This window comes from Corvus moneduloides, chromosome 1, assembly GCF_009650955.1.
Source record: "Corvus moneduloides isolate bCorMon1 chromosome 1, bCorMon1.pri, whole genome shotgun sequence".
Classification (NCBI taxonomy): Eukaryota; Metazoa; Chordata; class Aves; order Passeriformes; family Corvidae; genus Corvus; species Corvus moneduloides.
In genome coordinates, this window is record NC_045476.1 from 149,571,540 (window position 1) to 149,594,125 (window position 22,586).

A 22,586-nucleotide genomic window follows, 5' to 3' on the forward strand; every position below is an offset into this window, starting at 1 on the left:
TATAAAAATAATAACTTTCCTATCTTTAGGCAGGAGGTTATCCAGCATGTTATTCAGTCTTCATGCATATGGTGTGGTTAGTTTTTACAAATAATAGACCAGGGAGAAACATTTAAAGACCACAGCAGCTGTATTTCACATATTTTATGCCTGAACATATACCTAGCCAGTTCATAAAATTAACGTTAAAATTAAAATTAAATAACTACTCTGCGTTTATAACCTCAAGGCCATGAGGATATGCTTTCTCTCACAAATGCAAGTGTTCTCAGTAACTAAATAATGAACAATTCCCAATTTCGGTTAAAGAGAATAAAGATAGACAGAAAGAAAATATATTTCTGCATAATAATTTATGCAGGTTGATTAGAAAGTACATGGGAAAATTTGAGTGTGAGGGTAGACAAAAAATGCCATATTTATTTACTTCATTATCTAGTTCTCTTCCTCTGCCTGTTGTTTTCTTATCAAAATTATTTCTTTCCTTGTGTTTTCTAATGGTAGAAAATCACCTCTCTGAAATGTAAAATTACCTCCTAGAACTAAAAAAAAAGTTGAAAATGCTGAGTGAGGGAAGAGGGAGAGAAGGAAATGGGAATAAATCTTCCAGCAGAAATAAATCCAATGCATCTGATGTCAGTGACACTATTAGTTTTAACATTTAAAATCTACTTTCTAAAGTTAGACCACATCAGGTTTGTTTCCTTTAATGTACAGTAAACTTTATAATGGTCAAAACTATTAATAATCTAACTTGAATGGCTAATTGCATTCAATTATTGCGAAAGGATTTTCACAGCAGTAAAATATAAATAATTTAATAAAAAAGCCCAAGTATATTATGAGAACATTTCCATGTCAACAATTTTCCAAGAGGAAACAAAATGTTCCAACATTTAATCTTAATACCACTAAATATTCTGAATGTAAACAAGTGTTTTATTCCAGGTCTTTCTTTCAGTTGTTTTATCATTCTGACATGAACAGATTGTCATATTAAGAACAGATTAACATATTAAGCTGTTTGGTAGCTATGAAGCATACAGATGTGTAGGTTAACAAATTAATGATTTGACCTTATCAAAATGAAGTATTTTGAAGGTCCTATACACTCTAGAGTTTATGTACTATTAATAGAAGATTTCAACTGCCATAGAAAATTTATTTTCCTAGTTAATTTTCCTTGAATTTTGGTGGATTTTCTTAGATGAAATATTTTCAGTAGATGTATAAAATATATATATACATACAGAGAGAGATATGCATTAATATAGGTAAAAATCCAAATATAAATATTATATACATTTTATATATTTATTTAAAAATTTATTAATATATTGAAATAGGTATATATATATATACATATACATGTGTATATATATGTATATATATAAATAGGATCACTAAAACCACACTGAGGTTTAAATAATTCTTTTCCCTTCCAGAAACCAGGACTCTTCACATTGCCTATGGATTTTGTAGTTTCAATATAATATTTTCCTAGATTTTTAGAGTTGTTTGAAATCTTTCATTTCAGTTTATAAATTCCTGAACTTTCAACAAAAGTTACCCAAGTAAAGAAAATGCTTTCTAAGCATTACCTAAATTGAAATAAAGAGTAATTCACTATTTTTTTTCTATCTTCTGCAGAGGAGTTGGAATTACTTACAGTCAGTAGTACATAAAATATTATCATTTGCTCTTTTGTAAACAATAAAGAGGAGTATGTAGAGTAGTAACTGAAACAAAGATATTAAAATTTTTGAATGTCCCTAAAATATCAGTGGTTTTCCTTTATGGTAAATTGAAATTAAGAAGATGCATCCATTAAATCATTAAAATGGAAAGGACTCTTTACTGCATCAGTTAACACTTGTTCCAGAAGTAAGTAACCATCTATCAAATTAAACATTAGCACAGACTATCATGTCTTAATATTTAATGTTAGTTCTACTGACTTTTTTAAAATGAAATATGATCTAACTTGAAATAAAAAAGTTGAATTAAAATTTTAAAATTAGATCTCTCTGGATCCATACACAGTATCAGAACTAACTGCCAATAGTTGTGTTATTAAAACCTATCATTGTGAGAATTCTAAAAATAAGTTGTTTAAATTTGGGGATGGTCAACAAAATGCAACATTTTTTCTCCTCTACAACTTGACTACAACAAAATCAATGTCATTCTGTGCACTGTAATTGTGTGGGTGTATAGTTGTGAATAAAAGACATCTGAAGGGTAAAAAGGTGAAAAATAATGTGTTTAGAAAATATATCTCAGTATGAGATAAAGTGTAGCTGACAGACCCAGGAGTATGAGAATCCACTAAAAACATTTACTAATGTGACAATGTATGCAATTTAAGCTCTTGTTATGCCTGGAGGTGAATTAAAAAAACAAACTTCTGAGAAACTCTGGTAATTTCAGTCTATGAAGAGAGGATTCCTCTCTCCTCTCTCCACTGCAGAATCAGGTAGCCATCTGGGCTGTTTTGACAAAATAAGTTCAAGGTCTTAAAAGTCACAGATTCACAACTCTGATAACTAAGTATCTGTCTTAAAAAAAAAAAAAGTAAAAATCTGTCATCTGTCAAATATAATATCAGTGAAAGCAGCAACTTATTTTCACTGGCCTAAGCAGAAAATACATCCCTTTTCTAAGTAGCAGACCTCTACAAATGTGACTCAAGTGATGAGTACCTTTCTTTCTCCTACGGAATCTCAAGCCCTTGAATATTCTGGTATTAAAAAACCATTTCAGTAAGTGAGTAGTAAATGTAAACTGAGATTAATATCTACATCAGTGTGTCTGTAATTGTACTATGCATACAAACTATTACAATAAATGGAAATCTAGTCATTGTAGTCAGTGGAATGTAGTGTTTTAATTAATTTTAAAGCACACATCTAAGACAGGATATAACAGGTGCCTATATGCTGTTTCTTCCTTCCTGTCTTTCAGTTTCTATGCCAGAATTGCATGGTGTCCTGGTTTTTGCTAGGATAGAGTGAATTTTCTTCTTAGTTGCTGTTATAGTACCATGTTTTGGATTTAGGATGAGAATAACACACTGATGTTTTAGTTCTTGCTGAGCAGGGCTCACCAGGAGTCAAGGACTTTTCAGCTTCTCATGCTGCTCTGACAGCAATGAGGCTGAGGGTGCACAAGAAGCTGAAAACGAGCACAGCTGGGAGAGCTGACCCCAACTGGCCAAAGGACTTTTCCATACCATATGACATCATGCCAAACAGGGGATGAGGGAACTTGTCTGGGAGGTGCTCAGGGACTGGAAGGAAATTGGCTGGCAGGTGGTGAGTTGCTTTGTGCGTCACTAGTTTTGCATATTCTTTAGTCATTATTACTACTTTCCCATCCTCTTCTGTCCTGTTAAATTGCCTTTATCCCAATCCATGAGTTTTACCTTTTTTCTGATTCTCTCTACTGTCTCGCTGGGAGCAAATATCTGCATAGCGTTTAGGTGTCAGACATGCTAAACACACCATGTGATCTGTAAGTTCTAACTTGCCAACACCATGTAGATGTCTCTTCTACTCTAGAGCACCTCTACGCAACACCTACCATGTGGTCAGCTGAATCACTCTGCAACCCACACTGGCAGGATTAGGAAGGTATCGAGAAAGCTCAGTTACCCATACATAATTTGAGTTGCAGAAATTTTGTAACGTCATAACATATGTCTTGGTAACACCTTGGTTTGTCTGCCAAAGAGCTTCTGCACTTCTGCCACAGAAATATCTTGGGTACCCTGGGTGATTTCAGTGATCCATCAGTGCACAGATATACAGGTACAGTGCTTCACAGCTCTCCAGCTTTAATCTGTATATAGACACCTACAGATGTCTAAACAAAAATCTTACCTATGCCTCTGTTACAACTACTGGTCTTTCAGCACTAGTACAGTATACTGTTTGTTGCAATAGCTTTTGAAATAAGGAATGAATGACAAAATCAGATTTAATTTTCAAATGTTGTGAAAAAGTGATAGACAGTTTTCCCCTTCTCGCAAGTCTAGCCATGATGTTGTAATGCAGCTTAGTACTATTGTTCTTTACCTGATTGGCAATTGCTTTACATTCTGTCTGAAAGCAAAGCAAACTAAAAAATTTAAGAAAAGGTAACTCCATAAATAATTTATGAATGAAGATACATTTCTATTCATAAAAAAAGTGACAGAAGGAAAAACAAAGTAACAATAGAAAATCAAGCAGAGCAAGAAGAAATTTTCAATATCTTTTTCTTCATATTTCATCCCACATTCAAGGTTCTCACATTTATCCAACCTCAGCTCCACATAGCTGGTTGTCAAGTATGAAGGAGACTAACTATTTGCATACGAGCAGGACAACTAAATTTTATTCTATCTTGAAAAGTTCATGGATATATTTCATAGCTTCATCTGTATTTTCGTATAAGCAAAGATTGTTAATGGATGGCAAATGTGTTTGTGCACTCAGTTTACGTATTTGATACTATTTTGCTCAAAGTGGAAACATGAGTTTGCACATGTCTTAAACAGAGGTAAACAAACAGGGGAAGGAAACAAAATCAGTTAAGAAATGGATTTCGCAAGTGAAATGAATAGAAATTGTAGGGCTACTGTTGAAACCTTCCAGAGCTTTAAGGGAGGATGAAGGTAGAGAGTGAGAGGAAAAGGATGCTGAATCTAAAAAGAAAAGTTATAGATGCTTAAAGTAATGCCTATCAGAAAATGAAGATTTTTTTCTTTTTCTGAAAGCCTTTTCTGAATCTGGGTTTGCTTGATATAAAGAAGATTGAAGTTTGTGTATGCCATTCAGAAAGACCAGATGCTGGGAAGCTAACTTAACCCCTCTGTCCACTTAGATAATATTATAGATTCATACATAAATGATAAGAGTACAAAAAGTAACCAACAGAAAGCAGCAACCAAAAGGAACTGCAAATGGAAGGAGTATAAAAGCACAACTAATTTTAGAAACAGGAAAAGAGGATTACTGGTGCCAAGGAAGGAGCTGCTTCAAAAAGATCCAAAGAAGCTTTTGTTCTACTTCAGCCAACAGTTTCTGATTCAAAAGGAGTTTCAACAAAGCAACAAGAAGAGAAAACATCAAGACAAGGACCTCTCAGTGAATAGAAAGAAGTACTGAAACACAGATGACCGGGCAAGCAAGAGTAAGTGGGTTATGACACCACAACCTAGGTAGGGAAACATTTTGATTCTCCTCTAATTGAAATTTCTTATTGAAATTTCTCTTCTAATCACATTGGTTATTGTTTACCAATGTCTTTTAAATATTGTATAAATTAATACCTTTCATTAATAAAATTGCCTATTAAAGAAAGTAATACACATAACTCACATGACTATGTACTGAGAGAAACTGAGATCTTTCCACAGTTTCATCTACCTCAGCAGATTTCATTTTTTCTGTATAAGCCAATTAAAAAAATTTTTAAATGCTTTAAAGTTCTTTGCCTGTTTGCAAGGTCTTAAACAGAAAATTAGGAAAATATGTTTAATTACATTAAAAGTCTGTTTACAAAAAATTACATAATACCCTAGGTTTTCTATTTTTTTGTTGCTGTGGGGTTTTTTTTTCCATATGCAACTGTATTTTGATTTTCCAGTGCATCACTTTTATTCTTTTCAAATGTCTAGGCCAAAATAGCTTTAGGTATTACACTGAAGCTCGGCCATGCGAGGCTGCCTTATGAAAAAGAATCTTAAAACCCAGTTTTCATAAAATCAAGAGAACAGAAGGGAATAAGACTATAATTAGTATAAAGGCCAGGGATTTGGTAGCAGAGGGGTGTAGGGCTGAACATGTGACCTCTGCCTTCAGGAGGCATTGAGCTGTCCCATGCTAGTCACAACTGGCCACATCTGGCTCCAAAATGGACCCACCACAGGACAAAACAGAGTCCATCAGTAGAATTTGTGACAACTCTATGAAGATGTTTATAAGATAAGGCAATAAACACTGAGGGAAATGAACAAGGTCAGAGAATGAGTGCTCCATTCCAGAGCTAGTAATACCCTCAAAGGGATTGGAATCCATGGGTAATCCACACTGGAGCAGGTTCTTCCACTAAGAGGCTATGGCCCATGGTCAATGTACATCAAGGCAGAAGAAATGAGTAAGAGGGAAGAAATGGCAGAGGAAAAGAGTGAGAAATGAGGAGTAGCAGAAATTAACTCTTACCCTTTGACCTGAACCTCCTGCACTGGCTATCTCACCAAAGAGACAAAGGGTAATCTGTAGTGGAATAGACAAGGGGAAGTATTTGGAATGAAGATAAGCTGTCCAAAGAGGAGAGTAAATAAGGACATTTTGTCCAGGAGAGTAGCTGATGAGTGATTTGCTACATCTTCATTTCAACCATGAAACTTTTCACTCTTGTTCTTCCTATTTTCTGCCCTGTTGTACTGTGAGGATGGAGGGAATGAGTGATGGTGAGAGGGCTTCATTTCTACTCAGGGTTAAACCGTCACCCAAATACACTAGCACAAAATGCACATTTGTGCAAACAAAATCAGTAAGCCAAGGGAGTGATTAGCTGAAAAGTGCCACACAATGACAGACTAAAATTATGCAGTATTCTGAAGTTCAGAATTTGGAGTCCAGGTCCTTCAAAATATGTAACAATGGGCTAAAGAAAATAAAACTAGAGGAAGTACTAAGAAATTAATAATTCTGGTCGTAGTGGTACTATGTAGCAAATATTATGTTTCAAAGAGGAAACTCAGAAGCTACAGACAATCTACATTAATTAAGCAGGGGAAGGAGCAAGATTTTAACACAGTTATTACTATGTAGCACTCTGATAATACAAGCTATTGAAAGAATTAACAGATGCCCTCTCAAAAGTAATGCAGAAATAAACTCTTGAAAAGAAAAACAAGCACTTGTACTACGTGGCTTTCTGCAACACATTTAAAATTTTTATTCAGTTATCTGGTTTTCAGAAAACTCATGTCAGAACATCAGTGAAATTAAAGTTTGAAAATTGTCATTACAAAAAGGCTTAATGTTATCTCTAACTGAAAAAGAATAAAGTTACATGTGGATGCTAAAAGGCAGGAGCAGAGGAATTTTCCTGTGAAAATTTTCTTTCTCATAAGAAAGCAGTTAGAGAAATTCAGCTTCTCACAGCTTCTCTGTGAAAGCTTTTGTTCTCATGCGAACTGGATGGACAACAGTTTAAGAGAATGCAAACCATTTCTACACCTGCAAGTTGTTTTGAGAACTGTGAAAATTATTTTCCTTCACTAAGAATAATATTTGGAAATGGGTGTCTTACTGCTCAACCTATCACCTTGAGATGTGGTGGGTCAATAGGCCAATCATGTAATTTCTCTTTTGCGAACCATGCTATAAAAGGTATGGGTGATTAAACAAGGTCGCATCGGCCATATCATCTGACCTGGATTCATGTCGTGATTTTGCCATTCTCTGGGGATAACAGCAACAGTTACAGTTCTCAAAAAACTGAAAAATTTGTGTCATATATTTTTGTTTATTTTCTAAATGTATGAAAGGTTTTTAATATATCCCATCCATAGAATTGTTCATGGCAGGGTTTGAGCAACCTGGTCTAGTGGAAGGTTCCCTGCTCATGGCACAGAGGGTGGAACTAGATGATCTTTAAGGTCCCTTTCAACCTAAACCATTCTACAATTCTATAATATTTATTTAATTTCTTCATGCTCTCTCCTTTAGTCTACCATTAACCTACCAGAAACTACTCATCCCCTATTATCTGACCATGTATTTTTACTATTTTTCTACTATCAAGGTTATTTTTTCTTGATCATATAGGCTTGAGTATGCACATTTAATTCCTTTACATGCTGAATTTTTTTACTCCCTACATTTATTTTAGAGTTGCAGAAGACATTTTCTTCATTTTAAGTATGGTGGGTTACTGTAGCATTTGACAGCTTAGTGTTGAGTACACTTTAACATACCTTCAGCAATACACCATTAAAAATTAAATGAGCAAACAAATATAGTAAAAACCCCATTACTTAGTCACTACATTATTAGGCAGTAAAGAAAACTAGAAGACACACAGCATATTCAAATCTCCTACACCTACCAACTCACATATTTTATGTGTCCTGCATAAAACATATTTTTGAAAGTAAACATAAGCCTGTTCCCTTTCATTAGCTATTACCTCACATTTTTGGCAGAAATGCATGTATGTGTACCATGAGACATGGTTTGTTCTTCTTTTCTCACTAGTTCAAAAGAAACAGTTCAATACTCCAAATTACTTCACTTAAACCACCAAAATAGTTATCACATGGTTTCTCAAATGTGGGGTAGATTCAATAGAGAGAAGTCCTACTTTCTATCTTTTTAACAGTTTCATAAGCTAGCAGCTTCCTATTAAAGAGTGTGGTTTATCATATGTGGTATGAAAAATATCATGCAAAAAATGAGTCAGTGCTTTTTATAAATCATTATAGCAGCCCTGAAGCTACAGTAAGAAATTTTTTTTCATGTAAATTCACTCAGAATACACATTCAAGAACACCTATAAACTCAGGAAGTCCAAATCAAGATATATATTACTTGCTGAAAATAGTAATCAATTTTTTCTGTTCTTGTATGGAATATGCTATCTGAGGCATTTTACAACACAGAGTTGTAAAATTTGCTGTTATCAAAGATCAACTTAAAAACATTAGTCATAGGCTTTTCTTAATTGCAATTTTTACATTACTTGACTAATTTTATCAGATTCTACAAAATTTTATGTAAGTAATCTCTTCCTATGCTAAATTTTCTATAAGAAACTGCAAAAGAAATTCCTGAATTAAATCTTGATAGGAATGCCATGATTAGTTTTTTCATCAGATAAATGGAAAAAGCACAAAACACAAAAAAGGATTACTGTTCTCTGAAGATCCATTGATACACTGTGGATATTGAAAAATATTATTTACAGTATTACCATACACTAATGACATTCAGTTTTCATTGGCACTTCATCATCAGAAGGACCTTGTTCCAAACAGTGACATTCCCAAAATTATGCTTCAGATGCTTTTACTCTTACTCAAAATAAATGCTTGCTCATAAAAACAGTGTGTAAGAATCTTTCTGGTTAATTAAACCCTTAATAACGCAAAGCCTTCCAAAACATAGTAAAAAGTAAAAGAGATTAAATGCTACATTAGTAAACAGAAACTTACTCACTGCTTTACAAACATGACTAATACAACTATAGATTCAATTCCATAATTTAATGATAAAGACATTATTTCTGTTACTGTTAACCAGTATCTTTCAGAATATTAGGACCTGTGCTAAGTACTTGTGCAGGTTCAAGTAAAGCAGATATCTCTTGCAATTTTTTTTGGTAACTGAGTTTAGATACACTAGATAATACACTGCCCATAATCTAATGTACTGTAATTTGATATAGCAAGTTGAAAAACAGGCTATACTTATAAGGGCTTTTTTTAAGTGGCCCTTCCCTTTTCCTACAACTTCAGGCACTATTTTTCCTAGCAAATACAGCCACAACTAATAATGTATTTCTTTAAATGTACCTTGGTAGTGAGCACTAAATCCACGGTATCGGTGATTGCTGTCTGTTACAAAATGTAGTCTGAGCCAGTTTTTGTTGCTTATAACTGGAGGAGGTATATTCATTCCAGAGAGCCTGAATTAAAACAAATAAATAAAAAAATATTAATAAAAGATTTCAAAATTATCAGGAAAACTTTTATATTCAACATAACGTTCACTGACATGCCCTCTGTGGGGCTTTTTATTTATCAATTAGTAGCGTTCTAACAAGCATGAACAGACAAAATTGTACACTATGCCTGACCAAGTGATGGGATACAAATCAGTGCTAAGCTAGAAACTACACAATCATGTTATTGGTCAGGCACAGCACTGTCAGGATGGAAGTACATGGTACTCAGGATAGAAAGAATTTGTGTCTATACAGGTCAGATAACGGGCTATACAGAACATTGCTCTGGGCACCAGGGAAAGTTTTGTACCCTGTGACTTTCACATTCAAGATATGGGAGAAGAGAGCTTAGATAATGCAAACTACTATCTAAAATGATAAAACAGACATCTACTTTTCAAGAGTAAGTAATTTTCTATATTCAGGGTATAAAGAAGAAAGAAATATTCCATCACTTGTGTGCATTTGAAATTTAGTTATTAGATGTACAAGAAGAGTAGGGAATTCTAGTGGATTGACCCCAGCTAGCAGCGAAGCACCACACAGCTGCTCTCTCCCTCCCTTCCCTGCCCCCAGCAATCATAAGGGGAAAGAACAGGAAGAGCAAAAGCAAGAAAGACTCTTCAAAAGACAGTTTAATAAGTGAAGAGTTGAGAAAAAAGGAAGTGATACAAAAGCAATCATTCACCATATTCCACAAATGGATCAATCAAAATGGTCTCCAAGCAATGATTAGCAGCTGTCTTTCAGCCCCTCTCATTTTTTTATTGCTTACCATTAGTTACGTGGTATGAAATATCCTTTTGGTCAATCTGGGTTTGTTGTCTAGTTTTTTTTCCTTCCCAGTATCCTGCCTATGCCTGGTCTACTCACTGTGGGGACAGAGGAGGGGGAAAATAAAGTCTTGATGCTATGCAAGAACGGCTCAGAAGTACCCAATATATAGTTGGGCTATCAACTCCGGTTTAATCACAAATCCAAACTACAGCACCTTATGGGCTTCTATGAAAAAACTAACTACGAGCCATTAGACCCAGTATACAAAATTACCTGGATTTTTTTATTGTTTTGGTTTTCTGTTTGGTTTTTAGCTTCAGGATATTGCTCCAATTATAGTAGTCTTTCATCTTGACTTGCTCATTAAGGAAGTCTGAATTTAAGTTCTTTTTTTGTTTGGGGGTTTTTGTGGGGTTTTCTTTTTTTATTTTATTTTTAGATGAGATGCCATGTTATAAAGAAGGTGAATAAAGTTTAGATAGAAAAATCTTCCATCAAGCCAATAATACAAGATCTATTTCTCACCAAAACCAGAAAGATAAGTCACATCTTCAGGATGTCAACATACCATTTAGTCCTTCCATTTAGTTATAAAAAGAACTCTTCCTGTAGTTAAAATAAAATACTAGCCAACAACTGTGCCATTTTATGTTCAGACATCAAGGATTCCTATTTTATTTTGAGAAAAACTCTATTCATAATAAATCAAGTAATTCTGAAGTGAATTTTTTAAGTGGAATAAAACCCCAAACCTTACTTAAATAAATAACTAATAAGCTTGTATAGGTACCATTCTGTGAGGAAGACTTCTGAAATAACAGTTTAGAGTTAGTGTTCTTTTCATCTTTTCCCACCCACTCTACCTCAAAACAAAACATGTTTAAGATCACTTTCCAAATTTCTGAAACTGTACTAGCACCCTTGTTCCCTCAGGCACTTATATAAATGACAAAAGGCTCGACTGACACCACAGTCTATTAAAACTCCTTTAAATACTTGCAAAAGAATGTTTTTATACTGTGGAAACACATTAGTTATCCAATTCATTTTGGTTGAATGACACATAGAATCTAAATTTTTTAAGCTTATGAAATTGACTTCAAATCCTTGATCCAAGCAATCCTGATGATGAATTTAAACAAAAAACCCAAGCAAACAAACAAAAAAACCCCCAGTGCTATTAGATTGCAATAGGATGTGGTGAATGCTCTGTACCGATTAAAGTCAGAACTGATCTAGAATATGTATAAAATGTAAGAGGCAGAAGTCTACACCTTTCAATTAGAAAGCATCAAATATTTCTGCATTTTCATGATGAATTTTAGAATGAAACACACTTCCTAACAGCCATAAAGTGGCTTTAGTTGCTACAAATTTCTTGTTGCAAATGTAAGAAGTATACTTTAATTTGAGGCTTGTTTTCTGGAAGGTAGAGGTTTAGGTATCCTTTTTGGCACAGCTATTTCTCTGTACAATAATATTACCTAATGACGCAAGAGGAAATAGTTCTTTTGTTTAAATTCTCACTCTATAAATAATTCTTAGGCAATACAGAGAGAGAGGCAACAACCTTTCACTGCTTGCATATTTTAGAATAAACATTTTACTGGAAGATGTCTTACTAAACAATTGTAATAAAATAAGGCTGTAAAACACATTTCTTAACACCTATTTTGACTCATATATATTATGCCTATAAGAAGGTTTCTCTTTAATAATCACAAAACCATGTGAAAAATAAATTGCGAGTTTATTTTCCGAGGCATGAGAAAATGTCACCCTAGACATTTAAATAAGCTCACAGTAAAAGAATAATTTTGTTTCTAAAATAGCTAAAAATCTATTTTACCTATCAAATCAGGTATTTATTAACACATCTATCCTTAGATCTATGCTAACCTCTAATTAAATTCACAATTTCTACAATCTGATTTTTTACAGTTCATTGTTTCTATGGCATTCTCCCCAGAAAGTAGATTTGTTAGCGGACAAAGTTTATTCTGTTGATATAACTGCCCCTTTTCTAATGTCAGTTTATCTTCTCAGCAAATTATAAAGCTGTTCACCATTACAGTGACCCACTGGCAGCCCAACCTACTTCTGTGTCAGCTGCTATTCCAAGCATAGTTATGCTGCATCATCTACAATATTTTCCTAAAATTCAAAGTAAAACACTCTATCTTCCATAAAGGAAATGCAGCTGTCTCATGTTCTTTTATATTTCAGAAGATGTAGCTCACTCTCAAGCTGCACAGAATCCTGCATAGTAAATTTCAGTCAACAGCAAGTAGGCTTCCCTTCTGCAGCTGTCTCTCATAAACTCTTAAAAATGTTCATGGAGAATCTTGGCTGTGAACCAGAGATTTAAAGTATCTTACCATTATGTGTAGTCAACAGCATTGACTTTTACCTACTGCAAAATGTATTTGAAAAAAGAAGCGCTTACTGAAACAATGCACATTTGTTGCTAAACAAGGGATTTGTAGAAGTGTAAGACTGTGCATGTAGATATGCCAGTGAAATTCCCATCTATGCACTTTATTTGCTTTGTGTGTAAACCACAGTTTATGGAAGAAATAGGGTGTTGCAGCGGGGTTTACTGCAACAAGCATATTTCAAACCAGGAGTCCCGTGGAAACGAAGTATATATGGACAGATTCGTGGTAGATGTTTCAGAGATGTTTATTTCTCCAGCCGCATGGCCGGGGCTCTGCTCAGGAACTCCCCAGTCACGGGGCCCAAGGGTCCTTGGCCACACCAGGGGAACACAAACCAACCAATGGGAAATGAGACTGAGCAGGGGCAGGGAAACCCCGTGTCTCCCCCCCAGGGCCCCTCTCCCAGGGCTCCATGGCAGGGGGAGGGACCCCAACAATAGGGGACTAACATTTTTGAGAATCAAAATTTCATTCTTCTTGCACTTCATTACAACAGCATGCCTCCTTTCCCTTCCTTTATACATTATTTAGGTAGTAATTAAAAAAAAAAAAAAAAAAATCTGCTTTAGGCTAATTCTGATCCAGTGAAGTCAATTATTATTTCATTTGCCCTCAAAATTCTAACACATAATTGCCACCTTAAGTGGTGGAATTCAGGTTTGGTGTGTTTTCTTTTTTTAATATCATAGTGCACGTCCTCTATTTCTTCCAGAGAAGGAACACTATATATTTACTTTGATATTTGAAATGTACAGTCAGATAGCTATAATCTTGACAAGTACTTTAAACATTCCTGTCTTGTTCATGTACCAAACCAACTTTAATTTCTAAAAATCATCTAAAACTACAGTTCTTACAAACATATTATCACTGATTGTCACAATTGTCAATACACTGATTATTATGATGTAATGCAGGCCTTAATTTAGGCATTCAGTATGTCCAAATATATTCCATACAGATAAAACGTTTTGCTTTTTTTTTAAATAAACAGCAAAGTTTTTTCCTAAAACTTTTAAATTAAGCATATATTTTCTATGTTTCCTCACATGCTAGGAGATTCACAGAAGTGGAATTAATAGGAAAAAAAAAAATTGAGGTTGCTACCACATCTATAAACAGTGCTGAAACCCACTGTAATACTACCAAAGCCTTAGGATAACAAAGACTTACATCTTAGCATGACTAAGTGCATACCTAGATCTCATTACTCATATACATGCACTACAAAATCCTAAGTGCTTGTTTTGATGCAAACTGCAGCTGTGTGGTTTCTTTCTCATTGGTATTATTTGCATGTTGAAATAAAACTACTGCATAAAAAAGCTTTGATTAAAAAAGGGCAAATTATCACACATTTTGATAAGGCCTATGCATGTTCATGTATGTGCTACTGGGGCTTAATACTTACACAGCATAATACACTACAAAGGAGAATAGCTCTGAAAAGAGAGGAAAGACATGCCCAAAAGAACAGTACCTGATCAATGACCTATCAGGTTTGATTAAATTTTTGTTAAATTAGGCAGTACTTGTATTAAATATAAATTTGAAGTATCAACCACTTGCAGATTATTGTGTCTCCTGTGTATACAACATATACACATTAGCAAAGATGTCTGGCATCCATTCCTTTGTTCCCCATGACTGCCTCGATCCCATAAAGCAACAACTCCTGTAGCAAGCTTCATAATAAACCTCTTTTGCAAAGAATCCACCCCACAATGCAGATTAAAGGGCACAAGATTAAAACTCAGATCTCTCATTTAATAAATCCAGATCTGTTTAGAAACAACCAGTTGCACACTAGAGAAGCAAACCTGATGCCAACTGAATATTTAATACATTACTTGATTTGGAAGATCCTGAGGGGATTTAACGATTAAGTTAACATATCCCCCCTGTTCCATTAACCCAGTTTGTATGATGTTTACAATGAAGTTCAGACACTAACCTATCTTCATCCTTTGGTCAAGCACTAAAAGAGTAAGTTGCAGGTACAAAAATGCTGCTAGCGAGGATTTTCTTGCTATTTTCTAAGTCTGTGAGAGATTTTTCTCTCTCACAGAAGAGTTAGCAGGGAATGTAAACAACCAAGCCACCTGCAACCTTGGAAAGTCTTGTTTATGGTATAGTAGAAAAATATTTTGACAATGGATGTTTTAGGATTTTAGCCAATCACCCCCAAGGGGTGACTGGTCCTTTATCCAATTAGACTATGAAGAAAAAAGTCTATAAAAAGTTTGTAAAATAATTAAATAAATCAATCTTGCTGCACAATTCCTGCCTGCTGGATTTCTCCTCCTCCTCCTCCCTATGGCTGCGGGACACGGCAATATACCGTAGGAACCAGGCCTGCGGTAATAGTAAGTATTTTGTATGACTAGGCATATCAATATTTTTTATGTTTCCAATTTCAGTGATGAGAGATTAATGGGTCTTAATGGCAGTCATTATAGATGTGAATGTCTGTTGCATGACAGCTTTGGGTACTGGTTTTTTTTTTTTTTTCGTGGAAATGTTCTATCCAAATTATATTAAATCATTTTGAAGCAAGGATACTGCTCTGACCTATATTGTCAAAAAGCAAAAAAACCTCCACCAACTTCTTGTATTTCTTACAAAATCTGTTGCTCTCTGAGAACTCAAGATTTGAATTTTTTAAGATATCAAATAAATATTAAATGCTAATAGGCATTTTCAGTTATCTTTGGATAACAACAAAGGTCAACAAAATGGAAAATTGGCTGTAAATTTTGCTTCTGTGAAGCATTTCCAATATAAAGTAAGTATTTTAAGACATGTGGTTTCCCTAGAATTTTAATTGCATCTTACATTTATGCAGTATTAACATGTATAATATTGGTATATCTGTATTACAGAAAAAGACTAAATGAGATGTCTCTGTGACAGAAGCTATAGAACTTTTATGTAAGTTGAGTTTTTCATTTAATTGTATGCATGAAACTCAAACTGCAGGTGGGTTGCCTCAGGGCTGCTCTTGTGTGTGCAGTCAGTACACTCAAGTCATTAATTCCCTGGATGATTAAGGAATTGTCCATTTTGTGAGATAACAGACTGGCTTCAGAAAAGAGACTAACTTGAAAGGTAATTACAATATCAAACTAAGCAGTTTTCTAGATGAGTCTTCAAATCATGAAAACAAGAAATAACACAGGAAGAGAAAGATTACCTTGGAAATAAAACAAGCATATAAATAAAGAAAACAAAAGAAGAGGATTGGGTTATTCTTCTTCATTGCCATAGTTCAATGTCCAGTCATAGGGAATGGCAGAACACATCATTCCAAGGAGAATTTTAAGGGTAATAATTCAGTCTTTAAAGAGAAAAGAAGAGAAAGTCTTCTCTTCCTAAAACAAGTGCCTTCTCAATGATAAATATTAATTAGAAAAGTAAAGGAAAAATGTCCAAAAGAAAAGTGTCTGAAATCTAACACTCTACTAGCAGTTTGAGGTTAATGTATAACCCAAGTTTTAAGTGGTTATGAAGTTAGCAAAAGACCTAATTCCTATGGTCAGTCCCTGCAATATTTATAGCAGGACTGAGCATTTTATGTATCTGAGAATGAGGACACTCAGAAATTTGAAACTATATTAATTGTTGTTTCCATATCTCAGAACTGCAGCCAAATGAACGACAAAAAGCTGGTTTTTGTTTTTAGAACATTAAATTATCACTCTTCAAATTTAACCTCATGAGCTATTTAGAACTAAACTAAGGGTTTAAGTTGAAACCTCACTGAAAACACTTATTTCTGATTTATAAAACAAAAAATGAAAACTTAAATAAGCGTTAGAGAAGAAGAGGAAAAAAAGTTCTACATTATTTAACCTTGAAAAAAATACTTGTTCTGTAAAGTACTTTAATAATATATTGATTAATTTTAAAGTTATTCATCTAGAGGGATAAAAATAATTCACCCTTTGACTCTTTTTGTCAAGTACATGATGATGTCTGAAAGACCAAAAAAAAAGTGTTTTAAAAATATCAGTGTTGAAATATGTGGAAGCTTCGTCTTGCCTTTGCAATGCTGGAAAAAGTTCAATTCTGGAGTAAAGTAACTGTCATATAAAGCAACTCTATGAGAAGCCTGTGTATGATCATTAAGGACTGAATAAAAGTCCAAGTGATGATTAATGAAAGTTTGTAGTACTGAACATACGAAATGTTGAAAAGTGCCAAGATTAAGAAATACTTTTTAACTTCAGAAGTTGATTGCACCCTATAAAGCCAGATGTTCCTATGTCAAAGTTTTCCAAATAATCTCTTGATTTGACAGAATAATAAAGTATGAGGAAAGGAGCCTTCTAAACCCACAACTGCTAGCCTATGACACATGTAGTCTTGTCTTTGTGACATAAGTAAATAATGCTGATGAACAGTGTTGTGTCCTGATTGCATGCAGGCCTACTACAAGCTGCTGATTTTCATATAAATGTCAGGGCCTTAGAAGGAGTAATTTTTCATAAATGTGATTCAAATACACACAAAGTGACCTCACACTTACAACTCAATTTCCCTGAGCGGGTCTTGGAAGGAATATAAATACATATTAACTTCACCTGGGCTGCACATGGTGGTTAACGCATAGACCTTTCTACCACACAAGCTGTGGCAAGTTGCACACACAGCTCCTTGATGTAATTGATGAGACCAAGCTCAGGGCAGTCAACAAAGAGCAGAGGCAGATGAGTCTTAATGCCCCACTGAGAAGATACAGGCCCAGCTGGTGCAGGCTGTGCAGTTTAGGCCTCCCACAAAGACACTGATCCTGCTGGCCCAGAAGCTATGATAAGGTGGACACCAATAGCTGTCCTAGGATGTTTTTTCCTGCAAATGTTAAAGCAAACTGTCTCTTTCAAGAATCCCAAATCTGAGGGCCTTGGCTGGAGAGTGGAGGACCCTGGACAAGTATAAAGATGAATGTGATTATCTGAGCATTTCCCATGGAACCCTGCACACTTCTTCCCCTTACTTTAACAACTAATCTAAATAAAACTAAATTGAATACAACTTGTATTCATGGTTTAGTATAGTTTGGGTTTTTAGTAAAGAGGTAGTTTTTTAGTAAAGAGGGCTTCAGGCACGAAAGTCATTCTCTTGCAAAGAGGTGCTTACAGCTTCCTCTATGACCAAACAGAACCAATCAACTGGCTAGTTTGAATATTGGCAACTTTTTTAAGCCACTTAAGAAGCTTGGCACGCCTCTGTGATCCACATTTAAGAATGGACAAACCCCGGGAAAGCTCTCTTGCTTCCGGCTTTCGGACAGGTAACTGAGGAGTCGTGGCGTGGCCCAGCGGGGCCAGGCCGGGCCCTGCTCCGTGCAACCCGGCCGGGTCGGCCATGGCACATCTTGGCAGAAGATCTCAGCCACTTCTGCTCGCTGGACACCTGGCCCAGCCCCCTCAGTGCCGGCCAGTCCCCCCGCAGCCGTGCTTCATGCAAGCAGCCCTGCAGCGCAGCTCGGCCAGGCCAGCCCCCCACCCAGTGCAGCTGAAAATTCATCCGAGACCACTGCCCAGCAAAGATCATGTGACCAACAGCGAGAGGCGAATTCCAGCTGCAGGGCCCAGGTGAGATTAACGCTTTTAGTGCTATAAAATTCCTCCAGAGCAGATGAAGCCTGCAGACATCAATCCTCTCCCAAGTCAAAGGAGAAGGAAAGGTGAAGCCACATGAAGAAAACACCATAAAGACACCAAAGTCAGTGAAGAAGGAAGAGCTGAAACCCTGAGGGAGGAGAAAGAGGAGATGCTGCAAGTCTAGAAGCTGAAATTCTGTTGTAAAGCTATGGTGATGGACTTTGATACATCAGAGTACCCATTGTAATTTCATGAAAGCATGGGGGTGGAGCGTTCAAACTGCAATTGTGAGCAAAAGTACCTGTGCTGAAGTAAGCAAATGTTGAAGTAGCTATGATATTGATGAGAAGCTTGAACAGAGAAAGATGAAAGTGATGAAGACCCTTGCTCCCAGGGGAGGAGGAGGACCTCTGTTTCTGGAGCTGAAGATGCTCCCGGAGATAGGTGAAGAGAACCTTTGTTTCTGAGCAGCTCAACCTTAAAATGGTACCCCAGTAGCTCAAGATTGGACCCTTGAAAACAGTTGTGGGGAAAGCTGTGAATCGAGGGAAGGGACTTTCACATGCAAGCAGAGAACCAACCCGTGCGGCTGTCTCGCTGTGACATTGAAGCCACGAGAGAACTGTTTCTTGTGGAGATGCCTCCATAGCATGAGCAAGAGAGACTCCTCTCCCTAAGTGAACTGAAAAAGATTATTATAGAGGTGGCATACTGACTGAAAAAATCTCTAGGGTTGTTTTTTTACATTGTCAGTGGGAGAAGGGAGAAAGGTGGTGGTAGGAGAGGTGTTCTGCAGGTTTAGTCTGACTTTTTTCTTCTTTCTTTTAGGTCTGTTAATAAACTTCTTTATATTCTTTTAAGTTTTGTGCCTGCTTTGCTTTCTCCTAATTCGTATCTCACAGAAGGAAAATAAGTAAGTAATGGATATTTTGAACCAAACCACTACACTTACCAATACTTCTTTGGGTAACAGTCAAGCTGAATAACTGGGACCATTACCTGTGAGAGGCTTATATAGTTTACCTCTCTTAAAATGTTGCCATATTCAGTTTCTGAACCAGCTGTTTTCTTTTCAATTCTATATAACAAATTGTTATACCTACAAGTATTGCCTGAATAGAGGAAGGAAGCTTGTTCTTGAGCCCTTCTGGTAAATGTTATTAAATGAACCAAACTAAAAACTTAAAAATATTACACTTGCACTACAATTTGATGTTCTGTGATAGTACTTGTTACACACAAAATCTTGTTGGGACGCAAAAGAATAGCCCCATGTCAAAATTATTATGAGTCAAATTAATGCTTTAACAGACTAACAGTCTAAATAGTTACAAGTCTTATACTACCAGTAAATTCTTCAATTAAAGAAATTTTTCTAATATCGATCCCTTTTCTCTAGTGTTAAGTTCAAATTTTCAGTGTCCCTCAGCATCCTGAGGTCAGCACTTCATTCTTTCCCAAATAGAAAGGAAAAAAAATTATTGTGAGTCATTCTGCCCCTCTAGTATGCTCTGGTGAGGCCTCACCCAGAATACTGCATCCAGCTCTGGAGTGCCCAGCACAAGAGGGACATAAGCCTGTTGGAGTACAGAGGGGATCCATGAAAATGATTAGAGGGATGAGGAATGGCTGAGAGAATTGGGACTTCTCAGCCTGGAGAAGGAAAGACTCCCAGGTGACTTAACTGTGGCCTTTCAGTACCGGAGGGGAGCCTACAAAAAAGTTTGAAAGGAACTTTGACAAGGGCATGTAGGACAAGGAAAATGGTGTTAAACTAAAAGAGAGTGGGTTTAGATCAGATATTAGGAAGAAATTTTTTGCTGTAAGGATGGTGAAGCGGTGGACCATGTTGCCAGAAGCTGTGGATACCCCATCCCTGGGAGCGTTCATGGCCAGGCTGGATAGGGTTCCAAGTACCCTGGTCTAGAGGATGGTGTCCCTGCCCAGAGCAGAGGGGTTGGAACTAGATCATCTTTAGGGTCCTTCCAACCCACAACATTCTATAATTCTATGACCAGTATCCTGAGATTATCATGATACATCTCTCCTTCCTCAGTCTTGAATCATACTTGGGCTATCTGATGCTTCTTAAACAGAATCTTTTTTTTTCTCATTGGTTCCCAGCCTTCTCAAGACCCAATTAACACAGAGGCCCAATGTGTGTTGCGCAGCAACTGCTTAGAGTTGTCAAACCTTTGGTATAGATGATAGTCATATAGTCATTTGACCAGTAGACAAAGACAAGATAAAAACAGCTCAGGTCAAGACACTTCAGAAGAGTCCTAAGAGAATCCAGCTGTCAGATCAATATGTGGTGATACAAGGCCTGTGGCCGCTTCCCAGTAATCAGGCAAAAGTCATATTTACTGACTTATCCGTTGCTATCAGTACGGGCAGATTCACACTAAAGAAACTTGGAGGCACTAGAAATAGGGAGCAAAGAGTACTTCTCCATGAAGCTATATCTCATTTAACTTCTTTCCCTAATCCTTAGTGTTTCATGTAACAAGTTAAAATGAAAACCTCATATAGGTATGCAGTAGTCAAACTGGTAAAAGACTCTAATTGTATTTTCTGTACTGCATGAAAGGAAATTGGCATGCAGCTCTGGATGGTGATAAAGTTTAAAATATAAGTCAAATTACTCCCACTCTGCAGCAAAATTAAGAACCCCATGGGTCTTATAAGAAAAAGTACTTTTAGAATCTGAGTTTTCCTGAGTATCTGCCACTGTAGTTACTCATATTCAGATATTAAATCAAAATGCAAATACATCTTAAAAGAGTTGTTCCTTATTAGAATAAAAATTCTAAATGCTGTCATTTTAAGTCTGAGTCAGTTATGCTATTTCATCTTTTAAGAGTGATAATAAGACAGTCCTGAAATGCCTTTAAAGAACAACTCATCAATACAAAGTAAGAGGATAAACATTAAACAGTTCAATTCAAACTACAGGTGATCTTTTTCTGAGACTTCACTTCTTCTTGTTTCTTCCCTTTGAAAATGTATCAAGGTAGATACTGAAATCTGCCAAAAAAGGCTCATTTTACTGCATAATTTAAATATAATTGTAGTCAAGGAATCCACGCAGATTACTCACAGAGCCATTCACCTTACTTTCCACCTTATATGGAAGGTGGGTTAATATTTTGCTCAGTTATATATTGTTCAAGAACTTTCTTCTATATTCCCAACATTGTGCCTCCTTCTAATTCTACTGGATTTATAACATTAGACATTTAATTGTTTTAATTGATTGCATTTATCTGTAGTGATTTTTCCCCCTTCTTCAATATATCTGTAAGATAATAAATTTCTTACTCACTGATTTTATACAACTTTCATTTCGAAGTATTTGACAAATACCAAGAAACTGTACCATCTTTTATATAATAAAAATAATCATTTAAAAAAATTCCAACACATAGACAATATTTTGTTCTCAACCACAAAAATCTAAGAAAAAATCAGAAACTGCCTGGGCTGTAAGGGCACCTTCTTGACCCTGACTAGCCCTGCCTGGGGACTCTGTTATGCCTCTGCCTTGGACCCAGGAACCCCATTCCAGCTCAGCCTAAGACAGCTCCAGTTCTGTTCTTGGTCGTCTTTGTTTGACTGGGCTCCTGGAGGGATCTGGGGCCTGGTTTATCACTTACCACATTGAAGGCTATCAACTGACTTTTAAGTCCCTGGCTGTGACACCTGTGTTCGGCTGCTGGAGGACTGCATACCACAGGTGAGTGAATAGGAAATGTGGCCCCTTGGCTCCCAGTTGTTCCCACCTTGCTCCTGTTAAACCTAGACAGAAATAGACTTCAAATCTCCCAATTAAACTGGTCTAGTCATTAAAACTGCCTTCTATAACAATTGATCTCCTTTAAACAACATTATGAATTTATTGTTGTTCTGTGTACTTGATCATACTTCTCTTTACTGTAGTTGTAACATTCATATCCAAATGTTCTCTGACTGCATTTAGGGAAACCTTTCTAACATTTTTTGTTTGGAGAATTTTTAAGATGTTATGATAAAATTAAATGTGGAT

The 22,586-nt window shown here is 35.9% G+C and overlaps 1 protein-coding gene across 1 annotated transcript in view; it reads right to left on the reverse strand.

The window, feature by feature from the left end:
- The window catches only part of CSMD3 (CUB and Sushi multiple domains 3), a 611,488-nt gene that overhangs the window by 381,661 nt on the left and 207,241 nt on the right, over window positions 1-22,586 (reverse strand). The window contains 1 exon segment of the mRNA XM_032131786.1: window positions 9,569-9,681. Coding sequence (XP_031987677.1) covers window positions 9,569-9,681 — 113 coding nt within the window.